This window comes from Rhinoraja longicauda, chromosome 11 (genome assembly GCF_053455715.1).
Source record: "Rhinoraja longicauda isolate Sanriku21f chromosome 11, sRhiLon1.1, whole genome shotgun sequence".
NCBI classification, from domain to species: domain Eukaryota; kingdom Metazoa; phylum Chordata; class Chondrichthyes; order Rajiformes; family Arhynchobatidae; genus Rhinoraja; species Rhinoraja longicauda.
In genome coordinates this window covers 29,403,572-29,428,136 of record NC_135963.1, presented here as the reverse complement: position 1 = coordinate 29,428,136, position 24,565 = coordinate 29,403,572, and the positions used below count along the sequence as shown (strand labels likewise).

Sequence of the window (24,565 nt, the reverse complement as noted above, 5' to 3'; positions counted from 1 at the left end):
TCTGGCATGACACTCAAGTACAACCATGTGCCTTGAGGCTACAACTGCTATCGGTCATAGCTACGGCACTATGTCAAAGACGTACAGGTATGTAGGTTAATTGGCTGGGTAAATGTAAAAATTGTCCCTAGTGGGTGTAGGAGTGTTAATGTACGGGGATCGCTGGGCGGCACGGACTTGGTGGGCCGAAAAGGCCTGTTTCCGGCTGTATATATATGATATGATATGATAATATGCCATTGTTGGTAATAGTCATTTCACAGGTGTTATGCATGGAAACTGCAAATTGTCTCGTTCGCCTGTGTTCTGCATTGTGGTGGGATTTTGCCTGACCCACCCTCCTTCAAAAAGAAGAAAAATTACTTGGATTTCAGTGTCAATCAACTCAGCGAAACTAGAAATTTTAAATAAAAATATTAATGGAAACATGATAGTATGCAAATTATTTGCCTACAATACCTCTACATTCACTCCGGCTTCAAACCTACCAACTTTTCAGCAAATGCCAGCAAGGGCTGGGATCTTGCTCACCCAAAAGCACCTCACCACTCAACCATGCCGATTTACAGAATTTTAAGAATTTAACTTCTCAATGCCAAAGTGGCAACGTTATGAGGAAGAAGGATGGTGGAAGATGAACAGCTCAGCAATTGGCAACCATTTCATCAATCCGACCACATTTCCACTGGAGATTAAGTTACTCTTGTAACATTGGGGGGCAGTTCTTGTTTTTAAAAAAAATGTTTACTTCGTTATGATTTTTTAAAGTTTACTTCCAATTGAACAGTTTTTAATTATCCAAGTGATAAACTTGGATTTATCGTTTATCATAATCGATAAACATTAAAATTGTGAACATAGAATTGTTACTTTTGGTTTAATTCTGTATGTTGAATTACTAAAATAGTGATTCAGCTAAACTAAGAATACTGAATATTCTATAGGCGAGGAATCTACTGAGGTGGTCAAAAATGAATGTAAACTTCAACTACAAAATGCACTGAGTGTTGAATACCTCAAAATAAAGCAACAGATGAAGAGATTGTGCTAGTGTTTTATTTATAAACTGTTCACAAAAAAGTAATTAAATAGTCAAAAACTGTGCAAAAGCCACATATTGAATGACATTAATGGCAAGATGACAACAGATCACATTTCAAAAAGAAACACTTGTAAACAGCTTAGAAAATAAAAATCAATATATCTAAAATATCTGTAAACGATTTTCCTGTGTGAAAAATTACAAATCTAAAGAATCAGTAGAGAAAAACCTGTTTTTTGAAAGGGATTGGACAGTGGAACTAGCACAATCTTTCTCATTGCATCTATACCATTTTTAGATTTTTATGATTTCCCTATACTTTCCCACCCCAAGCTCCATCTTCTATTTGCTTATAGCCCACCCAACAGATGACACCCTTCCCCTCACTGAATATTGTTGAAACATTAGAACACACTTTGATACTTCACACTAAATTGGAATTTCCAGATTATGAATGTTTGAAAACTAATCATTAAAAGCACTCACCAAAAGAAATGAAGCAGAAGTGAAATTTTCTAGACCATTAAATTTTGAAAGCATTCAGCTCAAAAAGACAAACCATTTCTCATTATTGTCCCAATAGATGACAAGATGCAAATATCAACTTAGAACAAAGATGGCTATTAGGAATGTTTGATTAATAACGAAAACTAAGGAAACGAGCTTGATTCTAAATATGAGCTACAGGTTTATTGATTGTGGTAGCTAATTGTTTGAAGGCCAGAATGAGTATACTTGCTTGTGCAGTTATCATTCGATTGTAATTCTAAGACTGTCATATCACAAAACATTTGCCAATGAAAACAATTGCATGACTCATAATGAATCCAGCATTAGCCACATAAAACATTTACAAATAACTTTGTCATGTAGTTAAGACAATTGATAATTTGTTGCAGCCTTGAACCAAATGACGATGATTTCAATTGACCGTCACAATAAAACATTACATTATTTAACTTACTGATGTAAAATATCATACTGCTTACAAAAAATCTGTATCGAGAAGCATGGATAATATCTATGCTACGAATCAGTTAAAATAGTTTAGGTAGTTGTCGGAGCCTATTTACATCCAGAATGTTACACATTGTATCACTGCTTTCTGTTACTCTTTTCTTTTCAGGAGCATTTGTTATAAACTTTTGAGAAAAGTCTTGAATTTCATTTTCTTTGTCAGAATGCTCAGTGTAACCAATTTCTTCAGCAACCATCTTAATTTTTGGTTTTGAATTCTTTAAAATCTGCTGATCGTCTTGACCCCGAGCATTCATATTCTGCGGTATTGAGGAAGTAACTTCATTGGTAATGTTTCTTAGGATATTCCCATCCAGCTTTGAGGGAGACTGAGAAGCACTGCATTTCTTAGTCTTCATTTGTCTTTCAACTATTTTTTCATTTCTTTCTTTTCCAAAGGAAATAATTTCTGAATCAGCTTTTATGGTCTGAACGCCAGTATCTGGCAATTCTTCATCATCACTGCTATAGCAATCCTCCACAAGTCCATATCTCTTCATGTATTTGCGTGTGGCAAACGACATATTACTGGGCGAAATCAAGCTCAGACCTACCATGCTCCTATCAGTGTTCAATTCTAATAGACCATTTAGGGATGTGGATTCATTATTACTGTTAAGCCTGCTGAGAGACATCTGGGACAGCTGAGCATCATTCAGGTACTTCAGAGCAATAGCATTGGCTTCCATGCTAAGGTCAACTCCACTCGTTCCAAATCCACTTGTGCCAACGTTGACAAATGACATGTAGTTCAGCCTTGGAATAACAGCTTCCGGGTTTATGCGAGCCAATGTGCTTCAGAACAAGGAAACAAAGTTGTTACATATTCATAAACATTATTGCATGTATTTCAGATAAAACTGTAATTGTCATGCACGCTAACAAATATTATTTCTTTGGCGACTTTAGGCATAAATTAGTTTGAGGTCAGGTAGAACTTTCCTTGCATTCTCTGGAACACAGCTTCTTACTTTGGGGAAAGGATGCCATCATCCAAACAAAAAACACTTTTTAAAAATAAAAATAGATTTCTTCATTCTCACAATTAATTGCCAATACCTTGCATTTTCAACTTTGCTCTTGGTCTTGATGACATTGGAAGATTCAAGATCAATTTTCACTCCCATTTTCTTAAGCTGTTTCAGGGTAGCATTCAGTACATCATTTTCATCCCTCTGACAGTTCTGGAGGTGATGATGCTTCCTGCTTCTGTCAGCATTTTGTGGAGAGGATTCTAATCTGGCATCTTTGTTCTGTATTTCCTGATCTTCTTTTAAATTACAGGATTCTATGAGTTGGTTCACCTGGCCCTTATAGAAAAAGAAAACTTTCATTCAGATAACTATTTTGCAATGCCCTTTGTATTGTTACAAGCTGCCTAGACATCTTAATACTGATTTCATTGCATTGTTTTGTGTCCACATGTTATAATAATTTTAACACTTGCTTAATTGTAACTTGGAGAAAAGGGTGCTGAAGTAATTTACTTATTTTCTTTTACAAAAACAAAAGGCACTGTTTAAATTTCAAACATCCCAATAAAATTTGGCTATTCAGCTCCATTTCTGCTATAAGGAGAGAATTATATAGAAAACAAATTCTACTAAGCAAACTTTCCATAACTGAATAAGTGTTATCCTAATATAATAAATGAATTTTCACAAAATGTAGCCTCACATGCCTCCGATACTTAAAATACCAACTTTGCACTTAAATGTATAATTCTAGCTTCTTCGGAAAGATATCTAATCATTTCAGATTTAATCTTAAGCATGCATGATTATAATTATTGACTGATACAACTGGACCTCCAGCCTTGGTGAGAGAACATGCCAGTCACTGGCATTCAGATAAAAACTGGTATAGCGGCAGCTTTAGTCTTCCCAATAAAGTCCTTAAGCTTACCGTATGACGAAGGAGTGGAGTGATATTTCTTGACGCAGAGATCTTCATGGCATTTCAGTAATACAAACAGATTAGTATATCTCCCGTCATATAATTTGGTAAGAACTAATATCTTAACGTAATTTGGTAAGAACTAATATCTTAACGTCGCTCCTTAGTGTCTGAAGCATTACGCAAGTGAATTTCCAATTATACTCATAATTCTGTCTCCTCCCATCACGTGGCGGCGCCTAACGGCAGCGGCTGACTAGCAGTCTGTCCGTCTTTTTCCCCCCTTTTTTTTGTTGTGTGTCGGTGTTGGGATGGTTTTTATATATATTTTTTTGGTTGTGTATGTGTGGGAGGGGGTGGTGGTGTGGGTGGGTGTGTGGGGGGGGGTGGGGGGAACTTTTCTCTTCCTCACGGCGCGGGGTGCGGCTCGACGGGGCCCAACATCGCCCGGTGCGGCTTGGCCGCTGGACTTTACATCCCGGTGCGGCTTGGCCGCTGGACTTAACAGTGCCCGGTGCAGCTCGGCTGCGGGGCTTAACATCGCCCGGTGCAGCTCGGCTGCGGGGCTTAACATCGCCCGGTGCAGCTCGGCTGCAGGGCTTAACATCGCCCGGTGCAGCTCGGCTGCGGGGCTTAACATCGCCCGGTGCAGCTCGGCTGCGGGACTTTTCACCGCTGGTGCAGCTCGGCTGCGGGGCTTAACATCGCCCGGTGCGGCTCGGCCGCGGGGCTTAACATCGCCCGGTGCAGCTCGGCTGCGGGGCTTTTCACCGCTGGTGCAGCTCGGCTGCGGGGCTTAACATCGCCCGGTGCGGCTCGGCCGCGGGGCTTAACATCGCCCGGTGCAGCTCGGCTGCGGGGCTTTTCACCGCTGGTGCAGCTCGGCTGCGGGGCTTAACATCGCCCGGTGCGGCTCGGCCGCGGGGCTTAACATCGCCCGGTGCAGCTCGGCCGCGGGGCTTAACATCGCCCGGTGCAGCTCGGCCGCGGGGCTTTTCATCGCTGGTGCGGCTCGGCTGCGGACTTGACATCGCCCGGTGCGGCTCGACCACGGGACTTAGCTGCGCAAGGCTTGGTCGCGGGCCTTTCATCGCCCGGTTCGGCCGCGAGACGTTTCAGCGCCCGGTGCGGGGACTGTGCGGGTCGGTCGGGGACGAGCTGTCTGTCCGTGGGCGTGGGGAAGAGAGTGGAAGTTTTGTTGCCTCCATCACAGTGAGGGGGTGTTTGGAGTCACTGTGATGGACGTTTGTGTTGGGGTTATGTGTCTTGTGTTCTTTTTTTTTCTATGACTGCTATGTAGTTTCGTTCGGTACTTCGGTACCGAAGGACAAATAAAGCTCTGTTATACCTGTTACATAAATGCACATATGCCCATATATGCAAGCCTAGTATTCATCTCATGACAACCCCCAAGTGTCCAAAAATAATACAACAGGATACAAAATAATATAATATGTTAAGATAGCTAGTAAACACAAATGGCTCCTACAGCTGGCATTTTAGAAAAAGCAAATGGTTGATCCAAAAAAACATCACCCACCACAGTGCAATTCCCTGCCCCCTTTTTAAACCAGTGAACAAGACGGGAACCAAGTCATGTGCTCAACAACTCCAGGTTTGATCCTGAATTTCTGCACATGCGAGGTTTGTACCCATTCCTTGCAACTGCATGTTCCCCCAAGTTTAATTTATTATTGTCGTGTGTACCGAGGTACAATGCAAAGCTCTGTTGTTATGTGCTATCCAGTCAGCGAAACAACATGCATGATTACACTCAAGCCATTCACAGTACACAGATGCAGGATAAAGGGTAATATGCTTAGTGCAGGATAAAGTCAAGTAAAGTCTGAATAAAGATAGCTCAAAAGTCTCCAATGACCACTCTAGCTGGTGAGAGAGCGGTTCAGTTGCCTAATAACAGCTGGGAAGAAATGGTTTCTGAATGTGGAGGTATGCGTTTTCAAACATCTTTACTTCTCACCTGATGGGAGAAGGGAGGAGTGACAGGACTGAGGCTGATCATTAATAATGTTTGTGGGCTTGCTGAAGTAGCGCGAAGTGTAGATAGTCAATGGAAGGGAGGTTGGTTTGCATGGACTGGGCTGCATCACACAACTCGCTGCAATTTCTTACTGTCTTGGATGGAGCTGTTCCCAAACCTTGCTGCGATGCATCCCGATAAAATGCTTTCTACGGCACATCTGTAGAAGCTGGTGAGGGTAGTTGTGGACATGCCAAACTTCCCAAGCCTTCGAAGGTTGGTGTGCCTTCTCGGCCATTGCTTCAAATGTGGCTGGTCAAGGACAAAATGCTGGTGATACTTATTCCCAAGAACTTGAAACTATCAACCATCTGTACTTTAGCACCATCAATATATATCGGGTCTCTGATTTCTGGTTTTTCTCAGATTTCTTCTCGCATCCCAACATGCTGGCTATTAATTAGCTACTATGAATTACATCTAGCATTAACAGATTGTGGAAGAGAATTTGGGATGGGGTGGCATTAATGGGCATGTATGAAAGGATAAACTACATGGTTTAAAAAAAAAGTGAAACTGAATTGTTGGGAATGCTGAGAATTAACAAGGACTTGATGGGCTAAATGTCTTCCAATATTGTAAGGAAATAAGAGTTATATAAAATGAGAAATAAATTATTCCCAATGCTATTCAAAATATTACAGATCTAAATCTAAATTCCCCAACAAATGTACAGAGATCGCACTTTCTTCCTGTGATTAGATAGGGTTTCCCCTGGATGCTCAGGTTTTGGTCCACATTCCAAAAACATGTAAATTGTTGCTATAAATTGCAGATATGCGGTGGAATCCGAGGACGAGTTGATGGAACTGTGGGGAGGATTAAAATGGTGGGTAGAATTACCGTGAAAGTGGGAAGTTGATGGTTTGGCATGGACTCAGTGGGCCAACAAACTTGGTTTCGTGCTGTATCTCTCAAAGACCAACATTGGCTGGTTCATACAAAGTAATTATGGAGCACTGGTCACTTGGATACACAACAGTTACTGGCACATTAATATTGTTAGCAAAAAATAATACTTTTCAAAAGATAGAATGTAGTGAAAAATCCAAGCATTCCATTAAGAAAAGCAACAGATAAAATCTAATTGAACACTTACCATTAAATTCTGGTAAAAAAACTGCTCATTATGCGATTCTGTGGTGTGCTCCTCAGTTTCTTTATTAACAACGTTACATAGTACATCAGATTGGCTAGTTTTCAAATGCATACTTGCACTCTCACCAAGCACTGGGCTCTGTAAACTTATATCACGATCCCAGCAGTACTTTGAACATTCAGTTTTACTGTTAAGAGGTAAACAGAAAGATTAGAAACATAGCAAAAAACTGACAATATCCAAGATAATCTGTAAAATTATTAATACTAGTGGTGTAGACATATTCAAAATAAAACCTTAAATTGAAAAAGTCAGCATCAATTTGCCAACCATTCCAGATCTGACAGGTCAGAGTTCAGAGGCAAATGCGAAGAAGCCTTCCGGTACTAATGTCTATACACTATACAAATTGCTAAGTTGACATTTTGATAAGTCATAGTCCTTTTGCAATACCCCAAACAATAGTTTCCGCAATTTAATTTCAGCATTTCCCTGCATTGCTAATGTACCCCATATCAAACATCAAATGACCACACATTATCATGATGACAATATTATTATTTAGTTTTCATTAAAAAAGTTGGAAAGTTGTTTTTGGAAGGAGCAGTATAATAATGAATAAAATTAATACTGATGCATTGTCCCTTCCATGTACATCCAGACAAGATTCAATTGTCATTCTAGTTTTCCAGAGTGGAATGCACGAGCATCTTACAGTTAATGTCACAGTCTGGAAGTTGATGTTTTTTTAAATCAAAGATGAAAATGGGAAGATAGTTTATTTCCCACATTCAAGTTACTGCTCTGGCTGTCTCACATGAATGTCCAAAGTTAACAGTCAGGACCACTTGGGCCCAAGACCAATAAATGCCCCTTTTCCACTTTTTCTCCTCAGTATTAATTTTCTACATAACTTGGGATGCAAATGGATTTGAATGTAGTCCTGTTATATTACGCAAGAATTCTTCAATTACAATGAAAATGAATGCATTTATAGGAGGTACACAAAGAATATCGTCAACTGTCACCAGGACAGAACATCAAATTACATGTCACATTGTCCCAAAATCCCCAATCCAGATTAAAGATATTTTAGACCATCAGAAACAAACCTAAAATGACCGATTCTATTATGATTGCTTCAATGACTAATTGTTGCAAACCTCACTTCAAATGCTATAATTTTAGTTCAACAGCAAATACAGAATGTAAGCGATTTAAAAGGATTGTTGATTTCCCTTGTGCCAAGCAAAAGCAACAAAAGCTTACAAAGCAGACAAATCAGTAAAACCACCGCTATGCTTGCCTAAAAATGTATTTACATTACTTTTCTTGAAATAAAAAATCTTCAGTTTAACCCATGGTAAATTTGTTTCACTAGGCATTAACTTTATCATACAGTTCAAAAATAGATTTTTCAGTTTAAATTTTAATTACAATTTTGGCCTGTATCCATATTTTAATTATTCATTTTTCCTGATGTAAATTTATTTGGCAATGAAATCACATCTGATGCCCGAAGTGTTATTTACAACTATTAGTAAGTTAAATAGTCTTTATTACAATCTTACTTCTGAATATCAGTAGCTTGGCCAGATGTATTTGTTGCAACATGACTGTCCTCCACAAAGCTGTGAATGTCCACTTCATTCAGTGAAGAGGCAATACTGGTGTGGCTGGTATCCTTGGTTGTTATAGACGCAATCATTTCTTCAGTGTATGATTCAGAGTCATTTAACTGGTACGCCTCTTGTTTCTCAGGACTCCAGAACAAACTGGCACCTAGTAATGAATGTACAATATAAAGATACAATATATTTCTGTTTTCCTGAGGTTCTACTTAGCACAATTACTAGCATCACAACACCATGAATCTTCATGTAAACTACCATAACAGTTTAAGAATAAGGGGTAGGCCATTTAGAACGGAGATGAGGAAGAACTTTTTCAGTCAGAGAGTGGTGATGGTGTGGAATTCTCTGCCTCAGAAGGCAGTGGAGGCCAGTTCGTTGGATGCTTTCAAGAGAGAGCTGGATAGAGCTCTTAAGGATAGCGGAGTGAGGGGGTATGGGGAGAAGGCAGGAACGGGGTACTGATTGAGTGATCCACCATGATCGCATTGAATGGCGGTGCTGGCTCGAAGGGCTGAATGGCCTACTCCTGCACCTATTGTCTATTGTCTATAACAAGCAGATTTGGTCTTGGTTTAAGGGAGGACACCTCAAAAGCATCATTCAACATTAACTAATATGTCACACACTCTTTGAATGATAAGACCTAAAATTACGTTAGCTTAGAATACATGAAAAGGCACCTAGTGGAAACCACGCTATAGTGTTGCCTTAGGTTAATTCATGTTTTTAAAAGGAGAATGTCTTTAAAGGACACAATGGGTTGTCATACTAGCAATGGTAGTGAACTGCAAGATGTTGGCAAGATGTTGCTGATAAGTGTGAGGTGCTGCATTTTGGTAGGACAAATCAAAATAGGACGTACAGGGTAAATGGTAGGGAATTGAGGAATGCAGTGGAACAGAGGGATCTGGGAATAACTGTGCATTGTTCCCTGAAGGTGGAATCTCATGTGGATAGGGTGGTGAAGAAGGCGTTTGGTATGCTTGCCTTTATAAATCAGAGCATCGAGTATAGAAGTTGGGATGTAATGTTAAAATTGTACAGGGCATTGGTGAGGCCGAATCTGGAGTATGGTGTGCAGTTCTGGTCACCAAATTATAGGAAGGATGTCGACAAAATGGAGAGGGTACAGAGGAGATTTACTAGAATGTTGCCTGGGTTTCAGCACTTAGGCTACAGAGAGAGGTTGAATAGGTTGGGTCTTTATTCTTTGGAGCGTAGAAGGTTGAGGGGGGACTTGATAGAGGTTTTTAAAATTTTGAGAGGGACGGACAGAGTTGACGTGGGTAGGCTTTTCCCTTTGAGAGTGGGGAAGATTCCAACAAGGGGACATAGCTTCAGAATTGAGGGACAAAGGTTTAGGGGTAACATGAGGGGGAACTTCTTTACTCAGAGGGTGGTGGCTGTATGGAATGGGCTTCCGGTGGAAGTGGTGGAGGCTGGCTCGATTTTATTATTTAAGAGTAAATTGGATAGGTATATGGATAGGAGGGGATTAGAGGGTTATGGTCTGAGTGCAGGTAGATGAGACTAGGTCAGGGAGAATGGTCTGCGTGGACTGGTAGGGCCAGACAGGCCTGTTTCCATGCTGTAGTTGTTATATGTTATATGTTATATGTTATACCAGAATTGCTTAGCACAAAAAGGCAAGAGGGAAATCCAAGGATGGGAAGGGCGTATTTTAACAGCAAGAACATTTGGGATTTAGTGCAATTCGTACTTTCATTTAGCCATCATTAGATTGTTATATGTTAGCATTTTTTAAGGCTCATAAGTAACAGCTTAGTTTCAATAAAAAGATATATTTTAATCCTATACCTATGCCAATCCAATTTTGTTGCTTCTACTTCTATTGAAGTTCACTCTTGCTACAGTCAAGCCTCTATAACAGATAATCTGAACTAACTGTTGATCATCTACAACAAATAAAAGGCGATATAGATTCTCCATACAAAACTGAATTCTTTCCTCTGGTGGTGCCAGCTTATGTACAAAGATATAACTTTGACTTCACCTTCCCAAACCTGTTGTGCATCATTTTATGTCTCTCATTGCCACATCTCTCAAGGCTAAAGTGCCCTGAATTATGAAAGTTGTTCACCAGGATTCTTTCCTCTGACAAGACCTCTTAAATAGTTTCATTGATTTGCAAATCTGGAACATTGTGCAATAGCAATTAGAACTGTAAATGTAAAGACACAGAATTCTGAAAAAAGTGTGCAGGATAGTGAAGTAGTCAGTAGAATCACTACTTCGAAGCAACAAAGACCTTGGTTCAATCCTGACCTTGCAAGTAGAGATTGCAAGTTATCATCGTGTTTTCAGGATATGTGAAAAAAAAACAGAGAACCCAGAGGAAACTTGTATCACAGGATTGGCAAATTAATCAGCCATTATAAATTGCTTCCAGTGTGTAGATGAGTAGGAGAATGTAAGGGGGTGATAAGAATGTAGGGACAAGAGGAAGAAGTGTGGATGGGTCAGGATAATTTGGAATAGATCAAGCAAACTTGGGGTGGACTAAGCAGGTTGAAACTCAAGGAAAAGCTACAAGGGTGATGTGGTATTAGGCTGTGCAGGTGAACCAGGAGCAGGGATGGACAGAGTACCAGGTAAGGGGAAGTAGGAGCAGACCAAGGTGAACGAAGAGTGAGTGCAACAAATGGGAATCAGCCCACAGCATGAAGCAGACTTACCAGGGTACAGATATGAGTGTTAATTTATATTAAATCCTAACAAACTTTTAAAATGTTCCATGTGAATTACAGAATAACTTGAATACTCTGCATTTATACATTTTGAAATATCTTGTGAATAAATTATATTTTGAAATTAAACACGCAATGACAGGTAAATTGTACGAACTCTGGCCAACTCGGTGCACACATGACTAGACAAGGCACAAGCGGAGGTGACAGGGAGATGGCAGGGTGGGAAGCAAGTGGACCCAAAAAGGTGACAGCAGGGCAGGGTGCAAGTTGACCCAAGAGGAAGCAGGACAAGGTAGTCTGTTTTGGGCGAATTACAAGCAAACGGGACAGAGCAAAGTTGCTGCAAATCAACGTTTACAACGAAAAAAGACGTTGGGGTGGAACAAGGAGAGTAGGGGGATTGGAATAGAATTGGGCAATGAAAATATTATAAAGAGTCAGTTCACCAGGCAATTTGAAATATTTGAACAGGCTGAGAAAGCAGAATGAAACAAGTGTGAGCCATAGTAGTAATAGGTCATAAGGAATGAGTAGAATTAGGCCATTCGGCCCATCAAGTCTACTCCGCCATTCAATCATGGCTGATCTATCGCTCCCTCCTAACCCCATTCTCCTGCCTTCTCCCCATAACCTCTGACACCCGTACTAATCACAGAGTGGGTGGCAGGAAGAGATGTGCGGGGAGCATGGGATAATCCACAGTGGATACGGCACACTGGTTGCAGACCCACCAGGGTGAAGATCAAACAACCTACATGGGTGAAGGCGTAGTGGACTGTGGACGGTGAACAAGGAGTAAAGATTGACAGAACAAAGGGGTGACTAATCAAGAATAAAGCGACATTAAACAGCCAGAGGGTTGTTGAGGACCGTCAAACGCAACAGGTTATACACACAGCAGGGTGAAGCAGAAGCAAAGTGGATGTTGTCCTGGCACCATGAAGCGTCAGTGGACCAGGCAAATAAAAGCAGAAGTACATTATAATAGTCTGGCAAACGCAGTACACGCCTCGCAGGATGGAGCGCACGCAGAACTGAAAGGGAGAGGACAGGGTGGACCATGTAGGGTGAATCACAAGCAAACTGGACAGAGCATAGTGGCAGCGAAACAAAACTTTGCAATAGCAAAAGGCCTCGGATGAAGCAGGGAGGGAAATGTATTTGGAAGTGGACTGGGCAATTGAAGAAATGTAGGTTGAAGAGCAATTTGAAATATGAATCGGTTATAAAGCCAGAGCAATAGCAAACCACGAGGTGCAGTAATAGCGGGCGAGAGGAAATAGCATGGAGGGTGCAGGATAATCTGAAGTGGATCTGTCAAACTGGATGAGGACCCTAAAGGACCTACGGACCTACTGTACAAGAGTGATGGTGTAGCAGACCGCATAGAGTGAACCGGGAAACCTCTAGTTGGCGAGGACTAGATAGGCTAAAGGAACCTTTCTGTGATGCTTCATATTACGAATCTTAACCACGCTCTTTATATTTAACAGAGTATTCCGTAATCTGAAGAATGCCTAAAAAGATGAGCTAATTTCAGTGTAATGAAGTAATATTCATTTTAATTTGCATTCAGCAACCTAAAATAAAAATAGGTTAGATAGAATTTACAGATGCAAAGAGAGCGTTTTCATTTAAGAAAACCCAAACCATTGAATTTCATTTTCAAATCCACACCAAACAGTAACTGTTAAGCATGGAATTTCCCCAGTTACTAATTATATAGCTCTTTTATCCTTTGGTTACTGAAATGGTAGACTCCATAAACAAGAGAAAACATTTTATCCAAGGACTGCTTTCTCCAGGTAAGATACAGCGTAGAAAAAGACTCTTTCACTCAAATCCACACTGACCATCAGCCATCCGATATGCTGTAAGAGAAGACTCTAAATCTTTCTGATGGAGCAGACATCAGCCCTCAATTAGATTAGACTACTAAATATCCAATTGTATGAAAAACATATTGCACAAAATAAAAACCGTACTATTTAAAGTATGTTACATATATAATGTCTCTCACCTGTGCTCACTGCAACGCTAACACTTTTTTTCATATGAAATCCAGGAGATATCTGGGTTTCCATTGCACCAAATCCCACTTTTCTTTCTGGATGCAGTGTAGGTTCAACAGTTTTTGAAGGGCAAGTGGTCACTGGGGTTGATGCACCACAATGTTGTGTGTCCAATAGTTGCTGTATCTGCATGTAACAAAATACACATTGACAATGCAAATAACCCATTGAGTCTCCTTAAACTTCAAATGTTAAAAAAAATGGCGAAATTAAATATTGCAAAATCCTATTAAAAAACCCAAAGTCATTCATCCATTTGAGTAATTTAGGTCAAACGGTACCATTGTGTAAACATTAGGGCAGTACAGCAGTAGAGTTGCGGCCTTTCCAGGATTACAGGAATACCAGGATACTAGAGACCCAGGTCTCGACGACAGGTGCTATCTGTACGGAGTTTGTATGTTCTCCCTGTGACCGCCTGGGTTTTCCCCGGGTGCTCCAGTTTCCTCCCACATTTCAAAGACGTACAGGTTTGTACGTTAATTGGTTTCTGCAAGTTGTAAATTATCCCTAGTGTGTAGGATATTAGTGTGCAATCGCTGACCGGCAGTCTCGGTGGGCCAAAGGGCCTGTGTCCATGCTGTATCTCTAAAGTGGGATGCGGGAAGATTGTTCCCGATGTTGGGGGAGTCCAAAACCAGGGGTCACAGCTTAAGGATAAGGGGGAAGTCTTTTAGGACCGAGATGAGAAAACATTTCTTCACACAGAGAGTGGCGAGTCTGTGGAATTCTCTGCCACAGAAGGTAGTTGAGGCCAGTTCATTGGCTATATTTAAGAGGGAGTTAGATGTGGCCCTTTTTGCTAAAGGGATCAGGGGGTATGGAGAGAAGGCAGGTACAGGCTACTGAGCTGGATGATCAGCCATGATCATATTGAATGGCGGTGCAGGCTCGAAGGGCCTACTCCTGCACCTATGTTTCTAAGTGGGAACATTAGTAGGACTGTCCAGCTCTTTGAATTGTGCTGCGAGATCCATGATGGAGATCTCACAGCATGCTATAATGAACACCTGGCACCTTATGGGTTGCCCATTGAATACTTGGCAATTGACAGAACAATTGGCTCTGTGGGTGTAATACCTGTTTGATACAGATAGCAAGAAATACAAATGCACCACAGGAGGGAGGCAGATTAAAGCCAACTTCCTGCAACTATAACAAGGAAACAAGAATTTGTGCTGTGAAATAAATATTACATATTTAACAGAGAAAGCAAAGAAAATTCTATTTTAACATGTAACTAAATAAAATCAATGAGATATTGGGAGCAAACATTTATGAAGCTTTCTATTGTACGAACTAAATAGTCTGCCAAGTACTAAATCTGAGACGTGCACTTTTTCCACTCCACTAACATGTAATGAACCAACTAAATTTGCTCACTCACAGCAGTGCTCTGATTGTCAATGAGAATTAAAAAAAGCACTGCAGATGCTGGTAATCTGAAATAAAAACAGAAAATACTGCAAAAACTCAGGTCAGGCATCATTAACAAGACGAGAAACAGTTTGCGATCCTTCATCAGAACTGAGAAAGAGAGAAACAAGTTAATCCAGATAGCAGAGAAAGTTGGGGAGATCAATGGCTGGAACAAAAGGAATTTCTGGGAGAATGTGAAATAACATGGCTATTGTAACGTGGTGCTAATGTAATATAGTCTGAGGAATGCTGTATAATCTGGCCTACTATATGCACAAACACACCAAATTAAAATATGTTCCCGATTCATAAAATCAAAAAGGTTGTTTGCTGAGTTTTAAAATTAGTGCAAAGCTATAAATTACATTTTTCTCAAGTTAATTATCAAGATTTCAGGCATATATGAAGCTAATTCTTTGCATCTTTCTAGTGTTTATATGTTTAAAATGGTGCTGAAACCTTCATTTTCATTGGGGAATGTACAGGAGACAAAATCTGGGGACAATCAGCTATAACCATATGGAATGGCAATGGCAGACTTAATGGACTAAGTGACATGATCTTGTTTTGTAATATTCTTAAAACAGCTTCTTGCCCAAAGTTGATTATAATGCACAAGATTAACACAGATAAGAATTGTTGCTCATGTATGGTGGCAGCATTATACAATGGTTACATAAAAGGGGAAAGGAGACAATAGTAAGGATTTTTTTGTCATTATTTACCTGAGCCTGCAGGAGTTTTAGTTGTTTATCCTGTTCCACGAGAATCTTATAAGCATCAACAGGCAATCCCATTGTTCCAACTCCCTCTCGGTCATGCTCCAGTCTGTTCAGTGGAACGTGCAAACCCGTTGATGGTCCTACACACATTTTACACCAATTTGATGGTGAGGTGTGGGAGCCTCCAGGTGATTTTATTAAACTGCTGTTTGGAGGGGAAGCACTCTCTCTCTGTCCAGGTAAACACTGGTTTATTGCACTGGCATTCAAACACAGGGCACTACAATGAGAATTTGATAAATATCCCAGAGTTTGTTGGCATGTTCCAGTGCTACAGTCATGACAATTAGACGAGTGGACACCTTTGGAACCAAAAGCAGGAATACTTCCTTGCCAATTAGAAGTCAGTGAAGATCCACAGCAGGGACCATGATGTTGGCAACAGTTACAATATCTATTTGGATACATGGTGTGAAAATGTGCTGGATGTCCCAACAATTGTATTTCAGATGGAGGAGGAGGAAAGCTAAGAGAGTGCTGATGTGAATGCCTGCTGGACTTGTTGGGAGATGATGATAGTTCTTGGGGCTGTTTTGAGTTGGATATAGATTGATGACCTCTAGGAGAAACTCCTTTACCAAAAACAATGTTTTTCTTTGAACCAACTATTTCAGTTGGAACACCCATTTGAGGCTGGTCTATGGAAGTATCAGGTGATGGCCCATTTGGCGGAGTAGAGGAAGAAGATGAGGATGATCCAGAACTGTTCTTCACAAAATGATCTCCTTTCCGATACTTGAGTGCCGATTTTTCTTTACCAGACTTAAGTGATAGTGCAGGACCATAAGAAAGGGTCACATTTTGTTTTAAAGTAGGAGATATATCTTGGCATGCCAGTCCAGGCTGTTCATTTTCAGAATATTGTTTTGTTGAGTTAATGTTTCCAGATGTTTCACATATTCTGACTGTCTGTTGTGACTTCATTAGGAAAGACTTATTTAGTTGTAGTCCTGTTGGAGCATTTTTTGAGGCTATAAAACTTCCATCAAATACAAGCGAGAGCTCAGGTACAGACGGATAAATTCTTGGAAACTAAGGTAAAAGAATATTAAATTAATAAGTTGAGGTTTGTTTGAAGCTGAGAAATTCAATGCAGAATTTTTTTTTCTAAGACAGAAACTAAACCTGTAGTCCAAATTGTTAACAGAATATGCAAGGATAAGTTATACAGTGCCAGTTAAAAATCATAAGTTAAATTGTACAGCAATTTACAGCACATTACAGTATGATTACTCAACCATAGAGGCATGTTTTGCACAGGATTACAAGGAATTATGGTAAAAAGAAAACGGATGAACACTTGTCCAAGCCCCAATTCTTTAAAATACAGGAATGAACAAACTTCAAATATTTCACTGCAAGCATTTCTCTTTAGTTAGTGTCAGAAAATTAAAAAAGATTGGATCTAAATATTTTGCAAAAATATGTGATTTAAATTCAGTAATCAATCTTTTTAAATCAACCGCAGTTACTGAAGTCCTTGAAAAAAAATGTCTAAGGGAAGACAATAATCTTAGTAATACTGAACTTTGCTCGCAAATTATATTTAGGAGAAGCCGAGGACAGCTGTAACATTGTGTTTCAAATAATCCATGCAGTCTTGATTATTAATATTAATATATACTCTAAAATACTTAAATGGCCCTCAAATATATGGTAATGAGACCTTTTGTCCAACTGGATGTGGACTTGGTGTTGGCCTTGGAGAGAGGTCCTCTTCCTCCACACCAGAGTCATTGTCTCCAAAAGCAACTTTGTTTGAAAATAATCCACAATCAAGTCTGTAAAAAAAATAATAAAAGTTGACTGACCACAAATGTTTGCAGCAGTGGGCTATTTCTACTCATGGATCTACTTAATCATTGACATGCATCAACCTCAGCCTCTAATTCAATTCATCATAAAACCATGCTGCAGAGAAATAAGCCTTTTTGGCCATCTTGTCCATCACTTTATGCCTCTCTTATATCCAGGTACTCATCCCCAAACTTTTTAAACATTGTGGTTTATTTATACAAATTCTCATTTATTTCTTTAAATTCTATTAAAAGTTTATAAATCTTATTTATGCTTGCATAACTACAATTTGTTAATCAAAATACCAAAACAGAACTTAAAAATGATAGCATTTTGCTGTCCAAATACCTTTTACCAAATGAATTTTATTCATTTACATAAGTGATCACATTCTTAAACTTCTCTCCGCCCCATATGATCAAAATGCCTTAATTGCTACCAATGTTCCAAATTTCATTTTCAATTATTATAATTCTTGCAGCTAACAAAAAGGATACATCTTACCTGAAAGATGCCGATAAAGAACCCAATTTGAACATGCAGTAATCAATACAGTTTTCTAAACGTAGATCTTACAGAAGTCATTATACTTCAGGGTTCTGTTCCTGAGAAATGTATGTAGGCCAAATTCTCTATGTCTGTTTACTGTAATGACCTTCATCACAACACTCTGCATACACTCGTTTTATTCCTTCATTTTATTCAATACATCAACCCAACATTACTCATAATTAAATTAATGGAATATATACTGTATCCAGTTATTAATGAACACCATGAAACATTTAAATTATTATTGGCTTGAAAAAAAAAAAGCATGGGAGAACTTATGTAAAGTCTGATTTCTGTAAGCCAGGTCATTCGTAACCCAGGGAGGCCTGCACTCAACAAATGAGTAATGACAAATATTTTCTAATTATGGAGAACTCAGGACACCTTAGCACCAACTATTACCCAATGATACCTTTTTACTTGATGATTCTATGCTTAATGGATTTTTCATGGTTTGAGTTTTTTCCTCCACAGGGGGACAATATCTTGGTCACAAATAATTTAAAGATGTATATTAAGAAAATGAGTTATGATTCTATGTGAAAAAAAGAATCAAATTCAGAGATGAAAACAGACGTTTCATTGAGCCTAATTTTGGGAGACACACGCGTAGAGAGTTTTTTGCAATAAAGGAGGCCTCTACTTTAAAAAAAAGAGCAGACTGGAATAAACATACTTAGACTCAGGGCGTGTTACATAAAACACAGCACAGGAATGGGCCCTTCAGCCCAATGTCTACCCCAACCATACTGCCAGGTTAAACTGATCTCATCTGCCGGTACATGGTCTATATCCATCTATTCTCTGCACTTTCATGTGCCTATCTATAAGCTCTTAAAAGCCTCCTAATGTGCAGTTACAATATTATTCCATTTGGGTTTGATGACTTGCTTCGGACAAAGCTGGAAAGTAGGACTGGTTATTCAGACGTTGCCACATATAGATTTTCATGCACCATGCAGTTTATAAATACTTCCTGGAGAGGTGCTCAAAAAACACATCGGAACATGATTACTCCCATGTCGCACACTCTATCACCATTTCTTCATAGTCACTGGTTAAAATCCTTGAACTCCCCACGTTAACTCTGTCAGTGCTTGAAAAAGGTAAACCAGGGATGGAAATAAACGCTGGCCTTTCAAGAGGCTCCATAACCCAAGGATGAACGTTATCTTGCAATACCATGCAAACAGAATTTAGATTGTACCAAACATTTATCATAATAAATTTACCTACTATTTAAAAAAAAGACAGATTACTCATCTAACTGGACATTATCAGCCTTCTGTTAACTCAGTCCATCTTTGGATGGATTCATGTGTGCATGATCAAGGCATAGGGTTTTGCTAATAAAGACTCAGATACCACTACATTCAATCTCTGCCACGTTGGCACAGCTGAAGCTATAAAAACTGCAAGTACATTGTCTATTCAATGAGGGAAATCACATGATACACCATTTAAAAAAAATCCTTGTACAATAGAATCAAGTTATAAAGTTAGACTACTGAAAAGCCGATTACTAGGAGAGATGGCAGCTCAAGCACTTATTGTTGGTCTTTTGATGTTCATACGAAATGGAAATAATCCTCCAAACTGTCACTTTTAAGTGTAGATTACACTGAGCAAAACTTACGAGTTTCCATCGATGTTGTTAACCATCTCCTTAAAGAAATCACTTTCTAAACTTTTATCTCCATCACAAAGCTCAAATTCAATTGATCGCTTTCCTGAAGACTCGGAGCTCTGGAAAAAATGTTGAATTGATCAGTTAATTTTAAGCCAGGAAAAAGAAGTGCTAAGGTGATCAGGTAGACGTTAAATTATTAGAAAAATCAAGTTGCGTTGGAATCGTTACACAGTAGAATCTACAATTATTCATATTTACATGCATAAATGCTGGCCTTAACAGTGTCACACACATTTGAAAAAAGAAATAAAATTCTCCTCCAATTCCAGAATACGTTGCCCATCAATTCCCACAACTTCCATCTTGAAACAATGAAAAAAAAACTGCATATGCTGGAACTACTCAGGAGGTCATCAGGAACTGTAGAGTGAAACATATTTACATTTCAGCACAGTGAAGTGAGAAAAGGTAGAAATCAAACAAGTACAAAGTTTCAGAAGGACAGGGAACAGTTGTAGGTCGAAACCAAATGGCTCAACAGTGGTGTCTAAGAGCGAGCAGGTTTTGGACAGCACCTTTTCAAAAACAAAGAAAGGAAACAAATCCATAAGACAAACAAGGATCAAGACGTAAAGACCAAAGACGTACAGGTATGTAGGTTAATTGACTGGGTAAATGTAAAAATTGTCCCTAGTGTGTGTAGGATAGTGTTAGTGTGCGGGGATCACTGGGTGGGCCGAAAAGGCCTGTTTCCGCGCTGTATCTGAAATATGAAAAATATGAAAATATTTCAATTTGTCTCATCATTGAGTGGACAACTGAAATTAAAATTGGGCATGGTGCAAAACAAAGTCGATGCAATTGTACCAGTTTCTCACCAGGTGAGTTTCAGTTTTGATTGGGATATACCAAGAATTAGTTAAACAAACTATTAGTCTAATTTTAGCTTATAATATTAAAAAAACGCATTTTCAAATGTTAAGGAGTTGAATCCTCTCTTTGAACAAACTCATGTACTTACTGTACAAAGATTTAATACTTCAGTACTAGTGAGCAGTTGGAAATTCAATTTTCGATGCTCACTGCAGGGATGGCATTCATAGAATTCTGGCTGCCTGTGCGTAAGGGAGTATAGAACGAGAAGGAAACTTTTCTGCTCAGTTGCAAAAACTCTGAAATGAAAAAAATAATTGCAAAAATATTGTATGAAACAACCAACACATTGGCATAACTTCTCAGTGAAGTTGGAGCATCAACCAGGCTATTAAAGAGGCCCTGTCTCTACACAACCAAGAAAGCCTTCAACAGAAGCCTCCACCTCCAGTTGTAAAAGCCAATGGTAATTTTAGTTTTTTTTAAAAATGTCTCTTACATTGAAACAAACACAATCAACTAGAATAGTAAATGATTAAAACACTTAACATAAACACACAAATAATTAAAATTAAATAATCAAATATCTATAGCAAGAGGAGAATCCCCAGCATCACAATGGGGGATATCGCAACACGATTTACCTTTCGAATTCTTTCATTTGGCAATTTACTGTTAGATAGTCCAGGCACAGAAATTCAGGATATATTATCATACAAATCCATTGATTTCATTTATACCTCATGCTGCCTCGGCAAGGCCAGCAGCAAGGACTAGCCGCACCCTGGCCATCCCCTCTTCTCCCCTCTCCCATTGGTTAAATGGTATAGAAGTGTGAAAATGCACACCTCCAGATTCAGGAACAGTTTCTTCTCAGCTGTTATCAGGCAACTGATACCACAACTAGAACAGTCCTGAACGACTATCTACCTCATTGGTGACCCTCGAAATATCTTTGATCGGACTTTACCTAGCCCTAAACGTTATTCCCTCATCATGTATCTATACTATAAATCGCCCGATTATAATTATGTATTGTCTCCGCTGACTGGATAGCACACAAAAGCTTTTCACTGTACCTCGGTACACGTGACAATAAAATAAACTAACAGATTAGCTGGGATCCCTTGTGGAACTGCTGGCATTAGCTGGTAAGATTAAGTCCATCAGACTCCTGCTATAATTGTCAATGTTAATGATTGTGGGCCAACGAAGCACAATCAAAGTAACACAGGCACAAATGCTGCAGACCACCCTATTGATGGTAAATATATCTATTGTGCATCACTGGTGGAGTATGATAATCAGTAGCAGGAACAAAACATGACATGGAATTATGCAGTGACAATCAATAGATAATCTGGCAACCAAAGGCAGCATTCAATAAAAATATTATTTTATCTTAAACTTAAGTGATATTACAACAGAAATTTAAATTGTACTTTAATCACAGGCTTTTTTTTTTAACAAAAAAGACTGAATCTCACCTTTCATGAATCGAAGAACTGAAAAGATACCTCAAGCAGCAGGCCCAAACCTGGGGGTTATGTACATGAGTAACACCACTCAACCAGCTGTAATATACCAAGGTGTAGAGTTAAAGCAACATTTCAAATATATTAAATTACACCATTGACAGAGATTATACTCTATATTAACAATTTTTGGTACAACAAAATGCCAATGTTGGGTCATTGAATGAAAATTATTCCTAGAACGCAGCACCAAACTAAAAATCCAAATAAATTATTTGATTCACTCAATAGATCTGTTTGAAGATAGCAGAAAAAAATTCTTAGTATGAAAGAATTTAGATATCTCATAGTATCTATTGCATAATATGTGTTAAAACTAAACGTAGTATAAGCTAACTTCCAATTTTACCACTCCCCCAGCACAAACCTGTTAATGGTCCATTGAATAAAGACCAAGTTTACTCATGCCAATAGGTTCACTCCCAACTCAATGATGGTATCATGCACCTAAAAGCTCAGCACCTACCCACCACATCTGCAGTAACAATCATTGCAGTGCCTCAAGTAGCAATTGTCTACTTCTTCAATTCATCTTTCTCTTCCCCTTCTCCTAATTTTATTGCTTACATGTTCCAGTCCCTCATATCTTGCTACTGCCAGTACCTTTTCCTTTAATTAAAGTCGGTGATGGGTATAACTACGGCCTTTCACTCCATTGGTTAAGAAGCTTGTTTTTAGAATTGTTTTCCCTGCTGGAACATTACAATTGTATTGAAATAAGCCTACCAAACTTCACACTAGGCGAGTTATAAGCTAGATTTTAAATTGAACTTAAAAATCTCGACATGTCTTACATTATACTTACATTCCTACAAGAGGCAAAGTGAGCACTTTTGGATCAGATTCAAGTATTAATAGAAGCTTGCGTGTCTGATCCATTGTAAGGTATCTGCAATTAAAACAATTCATGATCTTTTCACCAGGTGTCAATATGAAATGCATTTAAAAAGCCATAAATTATAATTAAAAACAGTTGAATCATCATAATCATCACACCTCCCAACTGATACCAAATACTGAAAAGTCATTACTATCCTCCAAATAAATAGGGGCTAAATGTACAAATGACATTTACAAATATCTGTGGGTTCCACCGATTTGCATTTAAGGTACAGTGAACCATGGCAGGAAATCTAATGGTGCCCAACTTAATTTTTTTAAAGCAATGCAATAATTACCCATATCAAATTGGACATGTCCACATCCTTCATAATAATGCTCCATCAATTAAACATTGGATTGTTTTTAACCCAGTTTGGCATGAACAACATTTAAAAGATTAAAAAATGACATGACGCAAGGATACATTCATCACTCTTAAGTATGGCATGACAAGTGGCAGGTGCATTGAACAGCTTTTTAGTTTGCATAATTATTAGCCATAATTTCCTCTTGGATTACATTCAGCTTCATTACATTGAAAATAGTTAAAATTCATCACAGTTAAAATTTTAGTAAACAAAGATAAGCCAAATCTAACAAGGTTTATTCAAATAAATGACACCTACACATTGGCAAGTTCAATAATATATCTTTGCATCTGATAAATAGGAAAACCCTGCAGCCTTATGTAAAGTGGCACTATTCCTCAAAAAACGTCAAACAGTTTAAATTAATAAACAAACCTGAGAAAAATAAAAGTTAGCAAATTCAACTAGTTCACTAATAGGAATGAAGTTTCTTCGACAAAAAATGTGATTTTTATATTATGTTACTTTAAATAGTTTCCTGGGAAAACGGTTTTAGTACATTCATGTCTCAGCTGTAAGGGCTTTTATTTCAAGCAGTAATTATTGTAAATGTCACAGCACTAAATATATCAGATACACACCATCTTGCTCATTTATATCAAGGTTCTTTCAACCACAAACACTAGCACTCTTCTAACTTTAGGCTCTTGAATACTCCTGATTTTGTTGCTGCTCCATTGGCAGTCATGCCTACAGCTGCTAAGACCTTAAGATAAGCAATTCCCCCAAACCTTAATGAATCATCAATGCCCCAGAATATAGTACTGAATTAGCAGATGGGAATTCATGAAAACAGGTTTATACCTTCATGCAAATAAAATGATGCATTCCCAGAGTGTCTCATTTGCAAAATAGCAACTATACTGGCACACTGCTTCCTTTCTTGGGGAATAAAATAGTTACTGTTTAGAGAATAACAGGAGAATAATACACAGCTTCTTATTATGGTTGAATTATAACTGTACAGGAGGCTGTAACCTGGTTCATTCAGTTTATGCCGGCTGTCAATGCAACAATTGAATCTGTCAAATTCTCCAACTCATTCCCCATTGCCCTGCAACTTGTCACTCAACTGGCAATGCAAATTTTTTTCTCCAACACTGCAAAAACTGTTTTCTGGGCCATTAGCACATTGTTGAGTACAATACTGTTGAGTTGCTTTCTATATTTGTGATTACATCTCTAAAATAACTAAAGCATAATGTAAAGCACAAT

General features: G+C 38.8%; 1 protein-coding gene across 1 annotated transcript in view; it reads right to left on the bottom strand.

The window, feature by feature from the left end:
* Positions 1 to 1,137: 1,137 nt before the first annotated feature.
* The window catches only part of stil (STIL centriolar assembly protein), a 40,307-nt gene continuing 16,879 nt past the window's right edge, over positions 1,138 to 24,565 (bottom strand). The window contains exons 7-17 of the mRNA XM_078407972.1: positions 22,906 to 22,989; positions 22,053 to 22,139; positions 20,714 to 20,864; positions 19,699 to 19,808; positions 17,380 to 17,494; positions 15,657 to 16,745; positions 13,461 to 13,638; positions 8,667 to 8,877; positions 7,096 to 7,282; positions 3,119 to 3,369; positions 1,138 to 2,854 (exon numbers count right to left, since the gene is read on the bottom strand). Of these exons, the coding sequence (XP_078264098.1) occupies positions 2,080 to 2,854; positions 3,119 to 3,369; positions 7,096 to 7,282; positions 8,667 to 8,877; positions 13,461 to 13,638; positions 15,657 to 16,745; positions 17,380 to 17,494; positions 19,699 to 19,808; positions 20,714 to 20,864; positions 22,053 to 22,139; positions 22,906 to 22,989 (3,238 nt within the window). The 3' untranslated portion in view covers positions 1,138 to 2,079. The remainder of the gene's footprint in view (positions 2,855 to 3,118; positions 3,370 to 7,095; positions 7,283 to 8,666; positions 8,878 to 13,460; positions 13,639 to 15,656; positions 16,746 to 17,379; positions 17,495 to 19,698; positions 19,809 to 20,713; positions 20,865 to 22,052; positions 22,140 to 22,905; positions 22,990 to 24,565) is intronic.